Consider the following 19,640-nt stretch of genomic DNA (forward strand, 5'->3'; position numbering starts at 1 on the left):
CGCTCTAACTGCTTCCTCTTCGATGCACCTCAGCTGCTCCCCATCTTTGTAGGGCTTAGTGAGCCGCTGGCAGGTGAGAAGAGGAAGCCTGGGAAGCGCCCCCCCGCCACACAGCCAGGAGCTCAGCTCTGCCCAGCACAGCTGTCCCCACCCCCTTGGGCTCAACTCCTGTTGTCTGGACCAGTTTGCCCTTAGGTGGCCCTTGGTTAAGCACCCCTCCCTTTACTCTGGCTACAAACCCCAAATTCCACCAGATAGGCAGGTGGGGAAGCTCCTAGAACATGGTACTGTTCACTACACACGGGCATCATGTCACTGAACCCGATGGCCATGTTTGGAGAGTGGTGCCTTGCTGTGCCCATTTTCCAGATGAGGAAATTTGAGGCCCAGAGGGGGCTTCTCAAACCCAAGGTCACCTGGCCAGAATGGCCAGCCCTGTAGTTCAAACCTTTGGCCTGGCCCGACGGGAATGGATAACTGCGGGGTGGGGGTGACATGATGTTCTGGGGGACTTGGGAAGCACCAGCGGCCGAACCCTCCTCCCCTGCCCCCACTCCCACAGAGTCAGACCGGCGATGTTGAGAGACCCATTTATTAAGTGACTCCTGCAAGCAACACACCTTTGCTCTGGGGCCCGATAGCATCCACTCCCCCCCACCCAGGTGATCCAGGGTCACGAGGTTGGCGCTGAGCCCAACCTCCCAGCCAGTGTTCCTTCCTCGTCCACAGCCTGTCCCTTGGCAGGGGCTCTGGGAAGGGGCCAGCCGGGGCTGCAAGGTGGAAAGCTGTGGGGTGCACAACCTGGGTATCCCTGGGTCCCACGGACAGGGACTGAGCAGGTCCCGGGCGCAGGGGAGGAGCCCTCGACCATCAGTTCCAGGAAGGAATCCCAGGCGGGGCGGCTGGGGGCCACGGGTTGCTCAGGGCCGGCCCTGGCTGGGAGCGGTGGAGGGCGCTTCAGGCGGGGCCCGGGGCGGACGCCCCCTGCGGCCAGCCCCGCCCGCCTTCTGCCGCTGCAGCACCTGCCCCACCTTCTCCTTGAAGCGCCGGTTCTTCTGCTTGATCTTGGCCAGCTCAGCCTTGCGTTTGGCCTCCAGGTCGGGGTCCTGTCATGGGAGGACCCACACGTGACTGAGCGGGACACGGTGCCCCCTGCAAGCCCTCCCCCCACCCCCACCTGCCCGCTCAGCCCTCACCTTCCCCTCCAGGATCAGCTGTTTCCGCTTATTGATCTCCTTCTTTTCGTCAAAGTTGGCTGCCTCCAGTTTCTGGGGAAGGAAGGAGAGGCTGTCACAGGGGCCCTCATCTCGAAGGGAGCACCCCGGGCCCCCCGGCCTCCGATACTCACGATTTCGCACTCCCTCCGCACCACATTGACCTGCGTGAGGATCTGGAGCACCTTGGCCTCCTCCACGGACAGCTCCTCCAGCTTCTTCTCTGTAGAGGCACGGGTCCCAGGGGGCGGGAGAGGCCAGACAAGACAAGGGGAGGGGTTCTGGCTTGGGAGTGAGCTCCCCATGCAGTGGGGCATGCAAGACTGGGTCGGTGGACAAAATCCGGGATTCTAGACCTAAAGGAGCTAGGCTGTCCTTTTGTTGTTGTTAGCAACACTACGAATTTGACTGCAAGTATTTTTTTTTAAACACTGTCCTTTAGGGGCGCCTGGCTGGCTCCGTCAGAACAGTGTGCGACTCTTGATCTTGGGGTCATGAGCTCGAGCCCCATGGTGGGCGTAGAGATTACTCAAACACCGTCCTTTGCAGGCCAGAGGTTTCTGAATTTTAGAGCAGTCTGTGCAGTGATTACAGATTTTCCAGTGGTTCTTGGTCTGGGCTGTATGTTAAACCACCCAAGGGTGATTTTTAAACACACCCAGACCCTGGCCCTGGGGCCTCTGACTCATCCACAAGGACCATCCATACATCTCAGGCTGAGAAACCAAAGTCCCTTCCCACCGGATGTGGCTTTCCGCGGCTGAGGGCCACTGTGGGAAGCTTGTTTTGATAACTGGGCTCAAAAACCTTCATTTGGGGTTGCACAGGAAGGGAAGTGCAGTTTACGTCTGCTCAGTGAGTAGCCCGGCAGATGTCTTGGGTGGGGGATGAGTGGGCATCTCACCCAGAGGCCCCCGCCCCCCCTCCACCCCTCCACTCACTGATCTGCTCCTCGATGGCATGGACAAGGTGGATGTCATACTGCGTCACCAGCGTGATGGCCTGTCCTTGCCGCCCTGCGAGGACATGCCACAGTTACCTGCTATGAGCCAGGGGCCAACGGAGACAGGCTGTGACCCCTGGGCAGCTCAGGGCTCCTCTGGGTGGGAACAGAGTGAGGGCTCGGTGAACGGGGTGAGGCCAGGTCCCTCCCAGAGGAGACACAGGACACCAGGAGAGGCGGCTCTCCTGCCACGCTGGCCTGACACGGGGGCTGGTGATGTGGCTGACTTCTTGGGAGGGTCGTTTTGTCAGCGATAAGGCTCGACGGGCCTCAGCGCAGAGCTGCGCACGCTAGTCTCTCCGTTCCCCGTGTCGGTGAGGGTAACGGCGTTCAAACAGCCCTCACAGCTGCTGAGGCCCGTGACCCTGAGCAGCACCAAACACGCGTCATTCTTGCTACCTGTCGTTTGCTGAGATGGGCCCAGAGAGCTGATGTGCCCTGCCCCAGGCCACAGGACAGGAGAGAAGGGCCAGGCCCCGTCTGGCCACCCCAGAATCCCTGTCTCTTCCTACATGAGAGAATCTTAGAAACCAGAATATTCCCTGCCTTTGCTTTTGAAAGGATGATTCCCCTAACACTGCCTCTCACCTGCGGCTCTATCCCCACACCTTCTCCCACCGGCTCCTGACTTCAGTTCCTCACGGGGTGGGCTGGCTGGAGGGACGTGGGTCTGAAGGCCACCCCGCCCTGTCCACTTACCTGCACGGGCTGTCCGGCCGACTCGGTGTATGTAGATCTTGGGGAGCCCGGGGGTGTTGTGGTTGATAACCACCTGCACTGTGGGAATGTCCAGGCCCCTGGAGGCAGAGGCCTGTCAGTGCCACCATCCACGTGGGGAAACCAAGGCCGGGACTCACCCCAAGTCACTCAGCCGTGAAGTGGGGGCTGCCCCAATTCTTGCCAGGGTCGGCCCTCTAGTCCCTCTGTGGGGGTGCCACTGGGCCAGCACAGGGGACGGAGTACCCGGGGCCACTCACCGGGAGGCCACGTCTGTGGCAATCAGGATCCTGTAGATGCTGGACTTGAATTTGGCCAGGGCAGCAAAGCGTTCTTTCTGTTGCCACGTCGGGGAAAGAATTGGGAAGACCGGGGGTCAGGTACCATCTCAGCAAATATTTAAGCCCTTGCTGTGTGAGGCGTGGGAACAAGGTGGGTCCAGGCTAGTCCCACCCTCACGGGGCTCACCCATGAGGACAGACCAAGGCAAACGGGTGGCAGGAAGTGTTCGAGGCAAAGGGTAGAGCGTGTGCAAAGGGCCTGAGGCTGGGACGCGCGGCCAGGGCAAGGCTAGGGCCGGAGGGACTCTGGGGCGGCCTGGTCGCTCACCTGTTTCATCATGGAATGCAGAGCCACAGTGGGGAAGCTGAACTTACGCAGCATCATGCACAAGATTTGGCAGGTCCTGGGGGGAAGGACACGCTGTCAGCCCCTCCAGAGCCAGGGTCTTGGGAAGGCACTCCTGCCCCAGCGCACCCCAAGACCGCAATGAGGTGGCCCTACGCAGTGGTGAAGGAGATGCAGGCGTGTGGGGTATCCTGCCTGCTGACATCCTCTGCCGACCCCTTCCCTGGCCTAAGCTAACGAGAGTCAGCCCTGCATCCAGACTTTCCTCTTCTGGTAGCCCATAAATTCTTGGGGGGCAGCAGCCAGGCAGGAGGTCTCCTCCATGTGATGTAGGCTATGTATCTGTTTTGGCTCATGCTACAGCTGCCTAACGACCCTCCCAAGAGCTTCGAAGGATTCTGAAGGCCCCTAGGACTGTAGAGAGGAAGGCCCGGGTGTTGCGGCCGATGTGCCGGGTCTTAGTGACACCCCGAGACAGAGTGAAGAGGCTGCTTCAAGGCCTTCTCAGCTGCTGCAGGGGGCTTCTGGGGGACAGCCAGAGGCCACTGGACCTTCTGGTTAAGAGCAGGCCTGAGGAACCCCAAATCATGGCTCTTCGGGGTGGGGGGTGGCCTCAGCAAATTGCTTGACCTCTCTGAGCTTCTTTGAGCGACTCCTCTGAAATCTCTGGTCTGAGCCGAGGCGCTGGAGGGCCAAGACCGGCTGTGTGCCTCACACCTTGGGCCTTCGTAAAGGGCTATGGGAGGGGTCTGAGGAACAGAGAGGCAGGCCCATGCTCACTTGCACGTGTTGGTAAAGATGATGATGGACCAGTCCTCGTGCTCGTCCTGGAAGTTCTGAATCAGATGGACCAGATAGGCGTCCTTGACCTTCTCAGGCACCAACAGGTAGCGCTGGTCCAGCTGTTCCACTGTACACACCCTGGGGATGGGGGGCGGGGGGGCTCAGTTTCCCCTACTGCTGAATGGAGCCAATGTCCCGCACCATCCCTCCAATAACCTCTGTTGGGTGTGCCCCACCCCCACCCCACAACTTGCCTGCCCTGCCCTGCCCCTTGGGACCTGGCTACGGACTCACGGGGCCTGAGCCTCCCAGAAGAAGGGCTGGTTGGTGGCCAGGCCCTGAAGCTCTCTGAGCGTGTCAGTCAGTGTGGCACTGAAGAGCAGGGTCTGCCTGCGAGTGGGCACGGCCGCCAGGATGGCCTCCAGGTCGATGGTGAAGTCAGTGCAGCCCTGCTCCAACAGCCGGTCTGCCTCATCCATCACCTGCAGCACCAGTGGCCGGGGGTAGGGGATCTGGTGAGAGCGCTGTCCGAGGCCTGACCGCATGCCCTGCCCGGCCTGCTTCCCCCACATGCCTCCTTCCCAGCCTTGGGCCCGGGCCCTGGAGCGTTCTCCCTCTAAATCTCGGACATCTGCTCCCTCAACCATCTCAGAGTCTCAGAGAGGCCCTCCCCTCCCCGCCCCATCTAGTATGGGCTGCCTCCTGTTGATCCCTCGGCTGTCCTTGTCACCCTTCCTAAGGCTCTTCTGGATGGCCTGTGGGACACATGTCCCAAATGGATGAATCCGGGCCCCAGGCCGACTCACCAAGAAACGGATCTTCTTTATGCTAAAAGTGTTGGAGCTACGGAGGTGGTCAGCCAGGCGCCCCGGTGTGGCGATGACCACGTGTGGTTTCCGGGAGAGCTCCAGGGCCTGGGCCACCATATCTGCAGGCAGAGTGTGAGAGGTGGGTCTGGGTGGGTTGCCTGAGGCCACAGGGGTCCCCTACCCAGAGCCTCCCTGGGCCCCCTGTACCCATGCCGCCGACAATGATGCAGTCTTTCAGGCCCAGAGGCTTCCCCAGGACCCGGAACTGCTCTGCAATCTGGTAGGCCAGCTCCCTGTGGGTGTGAAGGGGGCAGGCTGGGTTAGATAGGGGTTCTGTGCCTGCCTCCCAGTCCCATGTCCATCCCTCAGACCTCCTGACTAGCCCTCTCCTGCTTATACGCCCACCACAGCTCCCAGTTCCCTCTAGATAAAGGCTCTGATACTGAGCACTGGAACCCTATTGTGGCCCCCCTTACGAGGCTGGGGCCCAGACATCCCATGACCCTCTCCCACCAGTCCCACCCAAACTGGCCTCTCCTCCTCAGCAGTGGCCTCGACACCACAGTCACCAAAGCCCGAGACCTAAGCGTCAGTCCCCTCTCCCCTGGGGCTGGTCAGTGTCCAAGTCCCTTCTTCCCCACCCCTCGGTCCCAGCTCTGCCCAGGCCTCTCCTTGGCCCATGTACCTACTCCCTGTCCTCCTGTCTTGCCTTCTTCTGCTCACATGCCCACAGAATTGGTTCTAACTCTCTTCCTGGCATTCCAGGCTTTTCTCAAGTTGGCTCTAACCTGCCTGGCCCAAGTACCCATTCTGTTCCCTGCCTCTCTCACCCTTCTGCTCGAATGCACTAGCGGTTCCCTCTGCCTAGAGTATATTTCCCCAAACTTGTCCCTTTGAGAGATCCTTATCTTCCTTTAAGGTACCCCTTGAATGAAGTCTTCCTCGACTCACCCCTCCCTAGGCCACACCCTCACAGCATACAGTGCCTACCTCTCCTGCCCTAAGAGAACTTACCATGTCAACTGCCATTATTTGTCTGCCCGAGAACAGGAGATGTGTCTCTGTCTTGGGCTACAAGACTACTGATAGCTCCTGTCTGGCTGGGGCTTGCCATGAGACAAGCCCTGTGCTCAGCACTTCTCACACACTATCCTGGTTAATTCTGTTCCTCCCTTAAGAGGCAGGAATGATTTCTGTCCCCATTTTCAATGTAGGGAAAGTACACTCAGAGAGCTAAACGTGCTTGCCTAAGAAAACACAGATGGTTAACTCACCCAGAAAGCCTGGGAGGCTCACCTGGTGGGTGTCAGGACGAGGCAGAAGATGCCATAGGGATCCTCAGACAGCTTCTGCAAGATGGGTAGGACAAATGCTGCTGTCTTGCCACTGCCTGTCTTGGCACAGCCCAAGCAGTCCCGACCTGGGCAGAAGGCAAAGGAACATCAACACACTCAGGTGTGGACAAGTGTTCTACTGGGTACAGTTTACAATAGCTAATGTTTAATGAGCAGTTACCATATGGATATGTCATTTACATTATAGGCAGACGGACAAATTCTAAGAGGGTGTGACCATTATTGTCTCCGATGAACAAAAAGGGAAACCGAGTCTCAGAGGTGTGCCCGGGACACACAGCCAGTGAGTAGCAGGCTGCAGCGGAACCCACATCCATCAGACCCAAGATGCTACTACTCCCTGTCTCATTTTGACTCCCTCACAGAGCATCCCAGCTTGGGGAAACCTAAATGCCTTCTCCCCCAGTCTGCATCTTAGGCTCCCTACTGATTTCTTCATCTTTACTTAATCCCTCAACCCTCAACTTGTTACTTCCTAAGCTTCCTAAGGGCATCTCTCTCTCTCTTTTTTTAGAGAGAGAAAGCATGGGGTAGGGGGAGAAGCAAAGGGAGAGTGGGAGAGAGAGACTCCCAAGCAGGCTCCACACCCAGCATGGAACCCAATGCTGGGCTTGATCTTGACCCTGAGATCATGACCTGAGCGGAAATCAAGAGTGGGACGCTCAACCGACTAAGCCACCCTGGTGCCCCTAAGAGCATCTCTTTAATGGCAAACTGGGTTGGGCCACTAGAGCGGGGAGTATTTACGGGACCAGAGTCCTGCATTTACCAGGACTAATTAATCTTGACAACCATTTATAAAATTAAAATGGAGTGCAAACTACCAAAATTTCCCAGTAGTATCGATTAGTTGTTCATTCCTGTGCTCTGAGGTCACGACAAGTTTCTGGGATTACATCACTTGTGTGCGGACACACAGGGAGTCAATTGTGCATTCCAAACGCCAACACTGCCCAATCTACTTTTGGGACCCAGGCATGCCCAAAACGCCCAAGCGTATCCCTCGCTCCGCAAAAGTGGCGTGGGCAAACGCTGCGCCAAGGAAAGGGAGCCGATGAGAGTGGGGAGGCTTCCTGGGAAAGAGGCCGGGCCACACTTACCCTCTAGGATGGCAGGGATGCAGCCGAGCTGTACAGGCGTGGGCTGCTTCAAACCCAGCTGCCGACATTGTTCCACAAGCCACGATGACAGCCCGAGCTCCGCAAAACCAGCCATCCTCCTGGCCAGCTCCGTATGAGCACCCGTGTGAGCTGTGCTTTCCGGCGCGTACCGCTGACGTCACGGAAACCCTCCCGTTTACTGGATCGCCAACTTCGTGATCCCACCCACCTCTAGCTCACTCTGCCAGTCCCAGCCTCAACCACGTGCTTGCCATGTTTCCCCGATTTCCATTGGCTCGCGCGATAAAATCAAACTACAATTCCCGAAAGCCCTGCGAGTCGCTCTTGCGACTCCCGCCCTTTAACTCCTGTTTGGTTCATTGCCAGGCAGGAAAGAATAAACTACAATTCCCAGCGTGCCTTGCGGTGAGCCCCTGCTTCCGGCCGACGTGTCCCTCCGGAAGAGGAGCGACTGGGACCACAGAGATATGGCGCCTCCGGCTCCCGGCCCGGTGTCCGGCGGCTCCGGGGAAGTGGACGAGCTGTTCGACGTGAAGAATGCCTTCTACATTGGCAGCTACCAGCAGTGCATTAACGAGGCGCAGCGGGTGAAGGTGCGGCCGCTCGGGGGCGAGGGGATAGTGGTGGCGAAAGCCGCTTCCTGGTGGTCACTGGTCGCGATCTGATTTTTAAAATCCTCCTCGCGACGTTTTCCCCCCAGTGTATCTCTTCAGAACGCTGTGAGGAGTTACCTTTGCCTATGACGAAACTCAAAGACGTGACAGTTTTTTATAGTTCTCACTTAAAGCTCGTTCTGCGCCGTGGAAGGTTATTTGAGTAAGGAAGGTGTTTATGCTACTATAGTAATAGTAATAGTGATTTTCATTTGTGGAGAGCCCACGTGTGTCACCATACCCTCCATACCTGGGAAGTAGGGACTGTTGTTTATTCTCATTTTAGGATGTGAACACCGCTGCTCAAGAGAGAAATGGTTTCCTGGACATTACCCTGCTCACTAGCCGGGTTATTTCTCCCCAGACTTGCCCATTCATTTAATTCATCCATCCATTCATTCATTCCTCATCGAGCTTCTCTATGGGCCAGGCAGTGTATTTGTGCTGGGTTCAAAGAGATGATAGATAAAACTCTGAGGTCTCTTGGAAACCTTAAGCTCCTCAGGGAGACCGTAAACGAGTAAATAAACAAGAAGTCAGGAGGTGATGTGATGGACAGTGATGGGAATGAGGTTGGCCATTTGAAAGCTAGAAAATAGCCCTGGTAGGCAGGGGCCAGCCCGTGGATGACAAGAGGAGGCGGCAGGTCCTTTAGCAGGAACTTTTAGGGAGGGACATGAACATTACTGACACTTTGAGAGTGAGCTATTGGCGATTCTTTAAGAGCAGTGAAATTGACAGTCTTGCGCGCCCTCATTGTTAACCTTAAAAAGAAAATTGTCCGTTATTTTACCAGCAAAATGGGTTTATTGGGGATTAATGGATAATTGCACTTTGGGACATGTAACCTATGGGAAAACCATAGGTAAGTCCAGAGAACAGAGAGGGTGGCTCTTCCACAGGGGAAAGGGGGAATTGAGAGGGGCTGTTATAAACAAAAAATCCATTGGAGTAAACTGGGAGCTCAAAGTCTAGTGGCTTCTCATTGCCTGAGTTGTGACAGTCTCCTTGGCTAGGCAATTGCCAGGCAAGGAGAAAATCTTTCATCTTCCTGTGGGTGTGGTAAAGTGTAGGCTTCCTCCTGTGGGGAATGAATGGTACCTCTCTTCTGTTGGGGTCTGCCATTGACCTGGAGTGTCAGGGTTTGAGAGCTCCCCCTTCTGGCCTCCTGACTCTATGTTCAACGAGATTTTGTTTTGTGGTGGTGGTGGTGGTGGTGGTGTTTTTTTTGGTTTTGTTTTTTTTGTTTTTAGTTTTCACATAGCCTAGTGTCCTAGAGAGATTAAAAGAGTAAAGAAGCGAGTGAATATGTAATAACTTGAGCGCTTAAGGGGGCAAGGTGAGATAAAATGTACTGAGTTGGACGGGCGCCTTGCTGGCTCAGTTGGAAGAGCATACAACTTTTGATCTTGGGGTCATGAGTTCGAGCCCCACATTGGGTGTAGAGATGAGTAAAAATAAATAAATAAACTTAAAAAAGAACCCAACACCTACACCTCTCTTAAAGATAAAAAAACAACAAAAACTCTCCTGAGTTGGAAAATGGGGGCCAGGGGGGAGGCCGCTTCCTCTGGGAGTGGTCCGGTAAGCCCTGGCTTCTCTGACCATCATTTGAACGTGAGACTGAACCTTGAGAAGCATCTCACTCCATAAATTGCCGCAAAGGTCCTGAGGCAGAGATGAGCTCCGGGTAGTCAGAGCATTAAAGGCTGGTGTAGCGGGAGTGAGGTGAGTGCATGCAGGGGGAGGATGGAGAATGAAGTGGGCAGGGCCCCAGACAGGGCCTCGGGAGCCACAGTAGGGGTTCGGATTTTATTCTGAAGGTGTGGGAGGTCACTGGAGCACCAAGCAAAGGACCGGCTGAGTTCTTACCAAGGCAGCCAGAGGCTTGGGAGGACTTTGGACTCTGAAGTAGCGAAGGCCTTGCTTGTTCATGCTTCTGGCCTTTGACAGTGCTTGGTTTCGCAGAGCATCAAGGGGATAAAGCCTAAAAAAGGACTTCAGGAAGCTGTCTCACGTGAAATGACTCTTGCGCGATTGTATTCGTTTTCTGACGCTGCTGTGACAAATGACCACAAACGACAGCTTGCAGCCACACAAGTTCATTATCGCTCAGTTTCTGTAGATCGGAAGTCCTGCATGGCTTGCATCAGGCTAAAGTCAAGGGGTTGGCCAGGCTGTGTCTCTTCTGGAGATTCTAGGGAAGAATATGCTTCCGGACTCATTGAGGTTGCTAGCTCTGAGCCAGGGGCCAGCCTCAGCTCCTAGAGGCTTCTTTCCGGTCCTCAATTTTGCATGGGGTCTCTCCACGTCAGAACCAACCACAGGGTGTCGGGTCGAATCTTTCTCACACTTGGGCTGGCTTGGATTTTTCCTGCTGCCGCATTGTTTCTGACTGTTCTCTGCTATTAAAGTTCTTGCTACGAAGGGCTTCTGTGATTAGGCCTCCCCCATCACCTGGCACACTCTCCCCATTTTAGGATCCATAACCTTCATCACATCTTCAAGGTCCCTTTGGTGACAGAACGGAAGCTGGTCCCAGGTCCCAGGGACTGGCATGGACTTCGCAGGGGGGCATCCCTTATTCGGCTCGCCAACACATTGCATGCCTCCTTCCTGGGTCACGTAGACGGTGAGAAGATCGAGACAGACCTGTGCTGACTCTGCTTCTGTTACATGCTCTGTGCCGCCAGGGCCGAGTCACTGCACCTCTGCGCGCCTGTCTCCCCTCTTGTCCGATGGAGACAATGACACCTGTCTCACCAGGGTCACTGTGAGGTTCAGTGTCACACTCACACTCTGCTGTCTGGCTTCTGTTGTGTGTCTGTTCTGCTTACTTCATGGCAATATGTTCTTGGAGTCTTCTCCTGTCATTACGTTTAGTCTTTCCGTCACTGCTGAAAGGGAGAACCAGAGCGCTCTGCTATACTTCGAGAGGGACTGGAGACAGTCACGGACAGCGGACTGGTGGTCGCTGCGGGTGGAGGCATACTGCAGCCCAGCCTCTGAGCCAGGGAGCTGCTCTCTCTTTGGTGATGTGGGACACATACACTGGCCCAAAACCATGCCATTCTCCCTGATGCATCCAGAATGGGCATACTGTCCCCACTGAGCCATTTGATGTGATTTAATTCTGGTCCATGGGCCGCCTAAACCCTCTTGGGCAGCCTATACTGGGTTGAACGGTGTCCCCTAAAAGATATGTTCACCCGGAACCTGTGAACGTGACTTATTTGGCAAAAGGATCATTACAGATAGAATTCGATAAAGGATTTCTGGATGCAGTCAGCCAGGAGTTTGGATAAGCCCTGAAGCCAATGAGTGGTGCTCTCCTAAGAGAAAGGCAAAGAGAGGTTTGAGGCAGATGGAGAAGACAGAGGCAGAGATCGGGGAGATGGGGCCACAAGCCAAGGAATGCTTGGAGCCCCCAGAAGCTGGAAAAGGCCAAGAAGGACCCTCTGCAGAGCCTTTGGTGGGGGCGTGGTCCTGCTGACACCTTGACTTTGAGCTGCCGGCCTCCAGGACAGAAGAATTTTCTGTTATTTCCAGCCACCCCGTTTATGGTGGTTCGTTACAGTGGCCCCAGCAATCTCTGACAGACCCGAGCTGAGGTGGCCCCACGTGGAGCACTCGGGGTGTCAGTCGTTGTCCTTGATCGGATGTAGTGCTGTGTCACCCTCGTGCCATTGCCTCGCTCGTCAGACATTCCTTAAGTGTCCGCAAGATGGTAGGTACTGCCTCGTGTTGGGGACAAAGCAGCGAAGGAAGCCTCAAGGAGCTGAAGGTCCGGCGTGGCCATCCTGACGGTGGCCCCCACGCCATCACGATGCAACCCCCCATGGGACTCGCTCTCCTCAGGACTGGCAGGGGGCAGTCAGGGGCCACTCCGGTCGGCCGGTATTGGTGGGTGTGGGCCTCTGGGCTTGGTTCTTGCGTGATTCTGGCGAGCTATCCCCAAGCCGCAAAAGGCGGGGAAGGATTTGCCTAGAAAGACGCCATTGCTGTTTTCTCAGATCTGGGCATCCTCCTAGCACTCCCCGCACAGCTTCCGCCCGATCCCTACGCGCCTTCTTCCTTTCCTGGCTGTGGCTGGTGCCCCTGTAGCCTCGTGGCCTGCCCGGGGCTCGGGGGGCTTCCCCGTAGTCCCAGAGCGAGCAGTGTGTGAAGTCCCCTCACCAGGGCTCGTGCCCGGGCAGCCCCGCCGAGCTCTCCCAGAGAGCTCCTCTGAGCGAGGCAAACCTTTCTCTTTTGTTTTCCGTGTTTCGAACGTGTTTTGGAACAAAAACAGGGCAGGAACAGGCTGCATAGAAGTATTTGTTACAAAAAGTACAGTCCCTTTTGCACGTCTCCAGGGGCCCGTCTGTTCTGCGGAATCACCCATCCACCTCTGGATGGGAATCCTCCCAGGCCTGTTTTCTCTACTTTTCTATTTTTTTGTAAGATTTTATTTATTTATTTGAGAGAGAGAGAGCGCGAGCACGAGCCAGGGGAGGGGCAGAGGGAGAAGCAGACTCCCTCCTGAGCAGGGAGCTTGACGTGGGACTCGATCCCAGGATCCTGAGATCACGACCTGAGCCGAAGGCAGACGCTTAACCAACTGAGCCACCCAGGCGCCCCTGTTCTCTCTACTTTTATAAACCCAGGCACACTGGAGCATTTCCCCCCAACATCTTGGACCACCCCTGCCATTGAGCAGCTTCTGTTTTGACTCACTGCACCCTGGGGGCCCCCGTCAGGATGAGTGGCTGCCTCTCCAGTGGTTAAAGGCATGGGCTCCACCCTGGCCCCTTGCTGTGCAGCTTGAGTGGGTGCCCCACTTTCCTCACCCGGATGGAGGCGGGTGAGGATCAGCCCCCTTCCTGGGGTGGTGAGGGTCTGCGACAAGATCAGGGCTGGGATGTAGGAAGCTGCTTGCTCCTGGCCTCCCCTGAGGACCTGTCTGACACGTGGTGCAAGCATTCTGATCGGTCTCTCTCTGCAGCCCTCAAGCCCGGAGAGAGACGTGGAAAGGGATGTCTTCCTGTACAGAGCATACCTTGCACAGGTGAGTGTGGGCCTGTGACCTCCAAGGCCCCTGGGACAGGAGAGTAAAGGAACAGAGTGCTGGGCGGGGACGAGGGTGGGGACGCAGACAAAGGAGGGCAGAGTCCAGGAGTTGGAGCAGCCCGTGTGGCCTCCACAAGTAGGTGGCCCTGTTCCCCAGGTTGTGGACTCACCAGGCCCAAGGACCAGTATAGGGATTTCTCCCTCTTCTTTCTTTTTTTTTTTTTTTTTAAGGATTTTATTTATTTATTCGACAGAGATAGAGACAGCCAGCGAGAGAGGGAACACAAGCAGGGGAGTGGGAGAGGAAGAAGCAGGCTCATAGCGGAGGAGCCTGATGTGGGGCTTGATCCCGTAACGCCGGGATCACGCCCTGAGCCGAAGGCAGACGCCCAACCGCTGTGCCACCCAGGCGCCCCTCTCCCTCTTCTTTCTTTTCTTTTAATGTAATCAGTAGGTTTTGATTGATTTTCTGTAATTGATTTGATTTGATTGGATGTAACGAATAGGTTCTGATTTGTGTAGTACAGCTTTAGGTTTTCAGAATAACCAAGTAGATAGCGGAGAGACTCCTGTGCACCTGCCCCCAGCCCACAGGCAGTGTTTCTTCTTGCTCTGGGCGTGCATGCAGTCCAGATGGTGCAGACAGGACCGACTTGTGCCCTGCCCCGGTCTTCCCCGCCAAGGCCCACCAGCAGCCGGCCTCCCACCCGCCTTCTCCCCCAAGTCTCCGCCTTGGACACTGATCTGTCCTGGGCACATGGCTCTGTGGCTGCCTCCACCTCACATCAGGCCCTGGGTGGCTTCCTGGTTCTGTTGACGTCTTGCCCTCTGTGGAGTGTTCTGGAGCCTGATGGGACCCTCCCACCTTCCCATTGATCACACCCGCCCCGCCCCCCGCCCTTGCCGGTGAAGAGTCTGTGTGGCCCCCAGCAGAGGGGCTGCCCCATGTACGTCATCGGAATCTCCTTGTGGTGTAGACGCGTGTTTAAAAAGAAGGACCACCGGTAGGTGGCAGCAAAAACATCAAAACCACCTAGAAAGGGGTGCGGTGAAAATGGGGCTCCAGTTCCCCTCCCAGCAGTGACCACCGCCACCGGTTCTGAGTGTAGCAGGGAGGGGGTGCATGTCCGGACGCCCAGACGTTGCATTTCCCCCAGAGCGGCAGGGCACTCGCCCTGTCACCCCAGCCCTGGGGGCTGGACAGTGAGCAGCTGGGGTCTCCAGCTGGAGTGGTGGGTGTCGCTGTGCTGGCTCCCAGCAGATGCCGTAGCAGAGCTGGCCGCTGGCAGGCTGAGGAGTCCCTGGGGGTGGTGGATGCTGGTGGTGGGCTCTCGTGGCAGCCGTTGGTTCCAGGTGTTGGGGCTCTGCCAGGGTGCTGCTAGAGCCCTAAGAAAGCTCTCGTGTGTTCCTGGGGGCTGAGGGCTGAGCCCCACGGGAGAGCAGGACAAGCTGACGGTGTGCTTGTCTTGACTGCAGAGGAAATACGGTGTGGTCCTGGACGAGATCAAGCCCTCCTCGGCCCCCGAGCTCCAGGCCGTGCGCATGTTTGCTGAGTACCTGGCCAACGACAGCCAGAGGTGAGGATGGGAGGGCAGGGGTGGGCGTCTCCCCCGCCCTCACCTCCTGGGGCCTCAGTGAAAGCACATTCCTCCCCTGCTGGGCCATTTGTGTGAGCCTTTCATTCTGTTGCCGGCCAGGATACTTGCTCAGGTGCTTTGGGCTCTGCCTCTGCACCTCCGCTTCCCCCACCCCAGGAAGGGCTGGTTGTGAGGCCCCCCGGGATTAGGAACTTTTACGTTCATATCTGCTCCCCACAGGGTGCCTGGGATAGGGAACAGCCTGGCCCATGACGTGGAGACGCTCTGCTCTGTGGCTCTTCCCCTGCCCCCCTGCCCAGCCCCGAGACCTCCCGCCACCCTGGAGCATCCTTTGTAGTGACCTGGAGCCTCACACAGAGGCCTTCCCCAGTCTCTGCCCAGCGGAACTCCTTAGACCAGGACTTGATCATGGCCTTGTTGATACTGTGCTACTCTCCGGGGCCACCAACGGTGTCTTTGGCTCCTGGGTGTGAGGGAGACCACCTGCTGTGACCCCCAGCACTGCCCTTAAGGGGGGCAGCATTCTGTGCCCCGTCTCCTGTTTGGGCTCCTTCGCCCTTGAAGCTTGAGGCTCCGGGGGGATTTACTTGTCAGCAGTGACAGCTGAATGGGGGCTCCCAGGTTCTGATCCCCAGAACTTATGAGTGCCACGTCATTGGAAATGAGGTCTTTCCAAATGTGATTAGTGAAGGATCTGGAGATCGTCCTGGATATAAGGTGGGCCCTGAATCTCGTGTCCTCATAAGAGACAAACGAGAAGACAGAGAAGGTACAGAGGGGAAGCCTGCGTGAAGATGGAGTCAGAATTGGGGTGACACAGAAGCCAAGGGGTGACAAGGACTGTGGGCAGCATGCTGAAGCCAGGAGAGGGGCTGGGGATGGATTCACCCTCAAAGGCCTCAGAAGCAACTTCCCTGCCCATGCTTGGATATCGGGCTTCTGCCTTCCAGAACTTCTCCGTGAGAGAGTCTGTTCCTGCTGCATCTTCCCAGTTTGTGATGCTTTGTGACAGCAGCCCCAGGACACCAAGACAGGCAGGCTCCTGAGGCCGTCCTTTCTGCCTCTCCACACTTCATGAGCCGGGGTGACAAGCTCTATTCTCCTTTCATAGGAGGAGGGGACTCTGGGCCGTCTCGGAGCAGGGGCTGCTGTGTGGCCTGGGGCAGGGGCTCGGGAAGGCGGAGGGGTTCAGGGTGCGTCCGGCCCGGCGGCACAAACTCCTTAGGCAGCCCAGCAGGCAGGCTGTGGAGAAAGTCCCGGGACCTGTAGGTGAACGATGACGTGTTACAGTCACAGCGTGTGACGCTCCCGTCACATTAGCAACAGCAGGCGCTGTGTGTACTCTCGGCACCACAAACCAGGCAGGGAACGTCGTGTGGTGACCATGAGGGCTCCACGCCAACTCTGTCACCCCCTGTAAGCGATCTGGGTGTGCAGAGCAGGAAGTAGTCCCAGCTTTGAAGTCATTTGTCCGTCAGACACCTTGGTGGGCACGAGGACAGTGACAGGCGTGTCCCCATCCTCCAAGGCCTTAGACGGAGACCCTGACCAGCAGCCCCCCAGAGATCCTGCGGGCCCTGAACAGCAGCTTTTGTCTGGCAGCGACTCAGGGCCTGGCCCTTGTTCCCTTCTCCTGTCAGCTGCTCAGCAGCCTTTTGAAACGAGGGTACTCGCTCTGTTTTCTAGTTAGGCAGATTGTGGTTCGGGCGTCCTGTGGCCTGTGGGGGAACCAGCTGATCCTTGGCAGAGCCCTGACGCCAGCCTGGCCCCCAGCCCAGCATGTGGCCCACCTGCCAGGAGCAGCCGGCCTCCTTGGGAAGACAGCGATGTCACTCGTGTGAGATTCATCTGTGTGGCTTCCTGCCTTCAGAGAGGCACCCCTGTCAAGTCAGCCTGTCCCTCCACATCCGGGATGGTGTGGACACTACAGCCCCCTAGCTCTGAGGGCCAGGAGATCTGTAGGCCTAGGCAGTGATCTGTGCTGCTTTGTGGACGTGGCCCCTCCTGCAGCACATCTCCTCACAAGCTGGCCTGAAACCAGCCAGCCTCAGTTTCTCTGCGTAAGGGTGAGAAGTGCCAGTGGGAAGGCGGTGAAGCTGGCACCCAGTGGGACTCGACGGAGACAGCTGGGCCCGTTTGTTCCTTTTTTTTTTTTTTTTTTTAAGTTTTTATTTATTCATTTGAGGGGGAGAGAGAGAGAGCACAAGCAGGGAGAGAGGCAGGGGGAGAAGCTGACTCCCTGCTGAGCTGGGAGCCCGACATGGGGCTCGATCCCAGGACCTGGGGATCATGACTTGAGCCGAAGGTAGACACCCAGCCATCTGAGCCACATCTGGTGCCCCAAGCTGGGCCCATTCTGCCTGCAGCTGCTGTGTTCCCCTGGGGGCCTGACCCACCCTCTCTGGACCTGTCTGTTCCCACAGGGCCGAGGCTGCTTCCCACCCCTGGCCACAGGCCCTCAGCAGCCTTGTTTTGCAGGGACTCGATTGTGGCCGAGCTGGACCGGGAGATGAGCAGGAGTGTGGACGTGACCAACACCACCTTCCTGCTGATGGCCGCCTCCATCTACTTCCACGACCAGAACCCAGATGCGGCCCTGCGTGCCCTGCACCAGGGGGACAGCCTGGAGTGGTGAGTGTCCTCCCTGTTCCAGGGGGAAGGCCTGGAGGCCTGAGCGGCCCCTCTGGTCTCCAGGCTGCTCAAGGCCTCATTGGCCGTTGTCATGGGAACAGTGGGGGACTGCTGGGTGAGACCGGTGGGGCCCAGGCTTCCCATTCAGGCTGCAGCTCCCATTCTTGGTCCAGGAGACACTCCTTTCTGCACGGCTAGGCTGCTGTTCCCAAGGACACGGCTCCCAGGGCTGGAAACCCTCTGCTCCCGATGGCAGAGGAGAAAGCACCTTTGTTTCTGCCTGTGGTTTCTGTACCCCCACCCCCACCACGGAGCCCTGTGTTCCTGGGCCCTGGCCTTTCCATGTCCTCCCCGCGTTCCCCTAGGCCCTCCCCTGAGGCTGGCCCCCATTCAGGGCACTCCAGAGCTGGGGTGCCGGAGCCCCTTGCAGTGCACCCTGGGCTCCACCCCCCACCGCAGGAGGTGACTCTGGGCCAGCCCTGCATCTGGGGCGCTGTGTCCAGGGCTCCGGCCCAGAGGGTGCGACAGCCCTTCCCTATGAACTCCCTGGTGCCTGCTGTCCCTTGGTTCGCTGGTCACAGGTTAATTTTTGTATCTGTTTATATCCCCCCTCCATCCAGAAACGGATCTGTGGCAGCTTAGAAATAGGTCTGACAGCAGCTTACAAGGCAGCAGACTCTGTTACTATTTCTCAGACTCCTACACGGGTTGATCTGGGCGGGAAAATGTGGGGACGAGTGACTGCATACATCATCGGTGGTCACAGCTGTCAGGCAGAGAAGGAAGCCAGGGGTGCGGGAACCGGAGGGGGTGAGCACCTGCCCCACACAGCACCTCTGGGACTGGACCCCCAGCCTTCTCTGGGGGCTGACCCTGGGTTAGGCTGCTCAGCTTGCTCCCTGGACTCCTGCCATGGGGCGGTGTCCCCTGGCACCAGGAGTGGGGCACGGACCGGGTGCCCCAGCCTCAGGGTAGTCAGAGTGGGACAACTTGGGACCCCACGAAATCTCCAGCCCCAAGTGTGCTCAGTGGTGAGATGGGGGAGCCAGGGCCCCGGGAAGCAGTGGGAGACTTGGCCCGGCACACAGTGCCTGGGTCTGAGTCCAGTGCGGCTCAGCTTTGCCCTCGGCGAGGCAGCGCTGGCCGCCCAAGCACTCCTAGGAATGTTCCTGGAGGTGGGGCCTGTGCGGAGGGAGCCCCGACAGGCAGCCTAGTGACGAGGGTGCCGGCTGACTGCCGCTCTGTCCTGCAGCATGGCCATGACCGTGCAGATCTTGCTGAAGCTGGACCGCCTGGACCTCGCCCGGTACGTCTCTCCCATGTGTCCCTACCTGTGCCTCCCAGGCTCGGGCCTGGGCCTCAGGGCTGTCTGAGCAGCGGCCAGGCCATGTCAGGACGCCATGCTCCCCAGAAGCCAGGCCTCTGCCCGCTAGGGGGCACCCAGCATGGGTACCCTCCCCGGGCGCTCTCGGAGGCCCAGAGCATTAGTGATACGATCGCTTCCTTAGTCACTTCATTGTAGCCCGTTGGGGTGACACCCTGTGGTGTACCTGCTGTTCCCTGTGGGGTGCTTGCCTGGGACAAGGGACGGTGCTGTCCTTGCCTCAGTTTCCTTCTGTGTTGTGGACGGTGGGGCCTGCAGAGTTGGGGTGGGCTTCCCAAGTGTGCAGTGGGGGCAGCCGGGCGGGGGCCGCGAGCCAGNNGCCCTGTAAGCAGGAATGCGGGGGGGCTCCCTCCTACCCTTCTCCTCTGTCCCCAGGAAGGAGCTGAAGAAAATGCAGGACCAGGACGAGGATGCCACCCTCACACAGCTGGCCACCGCATGGGTCAATCTGGCCGTGGTGAGCCCCTGGGCCGTGCTGGGGGAACGAGGGCGCATCGGAGAGCTGGGAAAGGGGAGGTGCCCCCTGCATGCGGCACCGGCCGCTCCTGTGGGGAGAGTGCCGGTGCGGGCTTCTCTGGATACACTGGACCTGCTGCTTCCTTTGGGGCCAGGGCCCATCCCCCAGGGGAACCCCCAGCCCTATTCCCGGGTCCTCACAGCTGAGCAGCTTGGCCAGAGCCAGAGTGAATGAGCTGGGGG

The 19,640-nt window shown here is 57.7% G+C and overlaps 2 protein-coding genes across 3 annotated transcripts in view; one reads left to right on the top strand and one right to left on the bottom strand.

Annotated features, from left to right (window-relative positions):
* Nucleotides 1-576: 576 nt before the first annotated feature.
* Nucleotides 577-7,771, bottom strand: DDX49 (DEAD-box helicase 49). 2 transcript variants are annotated; one of them, XM_040628985.1, is made up of 14 exons: nucleotides 7,609-7,771; nucleotides 6,450-6,573; nucleotides 5,361-5,446; nucleotides 5,151-5,272; nucleotides 4,639-4,826; nucleotides 4,342-4,482; nucleotides 3,544-3,619; nucleotides 3,195-3,271; nucleotides 2,917-3,014; nucleotides 2,156-2,230; nucleotides 1,349-1,437; nucleotides 1,197-1,268; nucleotides 1,032-1,106; nucleotides 577-936 (listed from the first exon to the last, which is right to left on the bottom strand). In XM_040628985.1, the coding sequence occupies exons 1-14, from the start codon at nucleotides 7,721-7,723 to the stop codon at nucleotides 871-873; spliced, it is 1,404 nt and encodes a 467-aa protein (XP_040484919.1). In that variant the 5' UTR covers nucleotides 7,724-7,771; the 3' UTR covers nucleotides 577-870. The 2 variants fall into 2 exon arrangements, with proteins under 2 accessions (XP_040484919.1, XP_040484918.1); XM_040628984.1 differs by having other exon boundaries at nucleotides 577-1,106.
* A 273-nt stretch (nucleotides 7,772-8,044) lies between these two features.
* COPE (COPI coat complex subunit epsilon) overlaps nucleotides 8,045-19,640 on the top strand; it is a 15,796-nt gene continuing 4,200 nt past the window's right edge. The window contains exons 1-6 of the mRNA XM_040628986.1: nucleotides 8,045-8,222; nucleotides 13,264-13,326; nucleotides 14,805-14,905; nucleotides 17,405-17,557; nucleotides 18,810-18,863; nucleotides 19,317-19,398. Coding sequence (XP_040484920.1) covers nucleotides 8,097-8,222; nucleotides 13,264-13,326; nucleotides 14,805-14,905; nucleotides 17,405-17,557; nucleotides 18,810-18,863; nucleotides 19,317-19,398 — 579 coding nt within the window. The 5' untranslated portion in view covers nucleotides 8,045-8,096. The remainder of the gene's footprint in view (nucleotides 8,223-13,263; nucleotides 13,327-14,804; nucleotides 14,906-17,404; nucleotides 17,558-18,809; nucleotides 18,864-19,316; nucleotides 19,399-19,640) is intronic.

Source organism: Ursus maritimus, unplaced genomic scaffold (genome assembly GCF_017311325.1).
Source record: "Ursus maritimus isolate PB19 unplaced genomic scaffold, ASM1731132v1 scaffold_14, whole genome shotgun sequence".
NCBI lineage: Eukaryota > Metazoa > Chordata > Mammalia > Carnivora > Ursidae > Ursus > Ursus maritimus.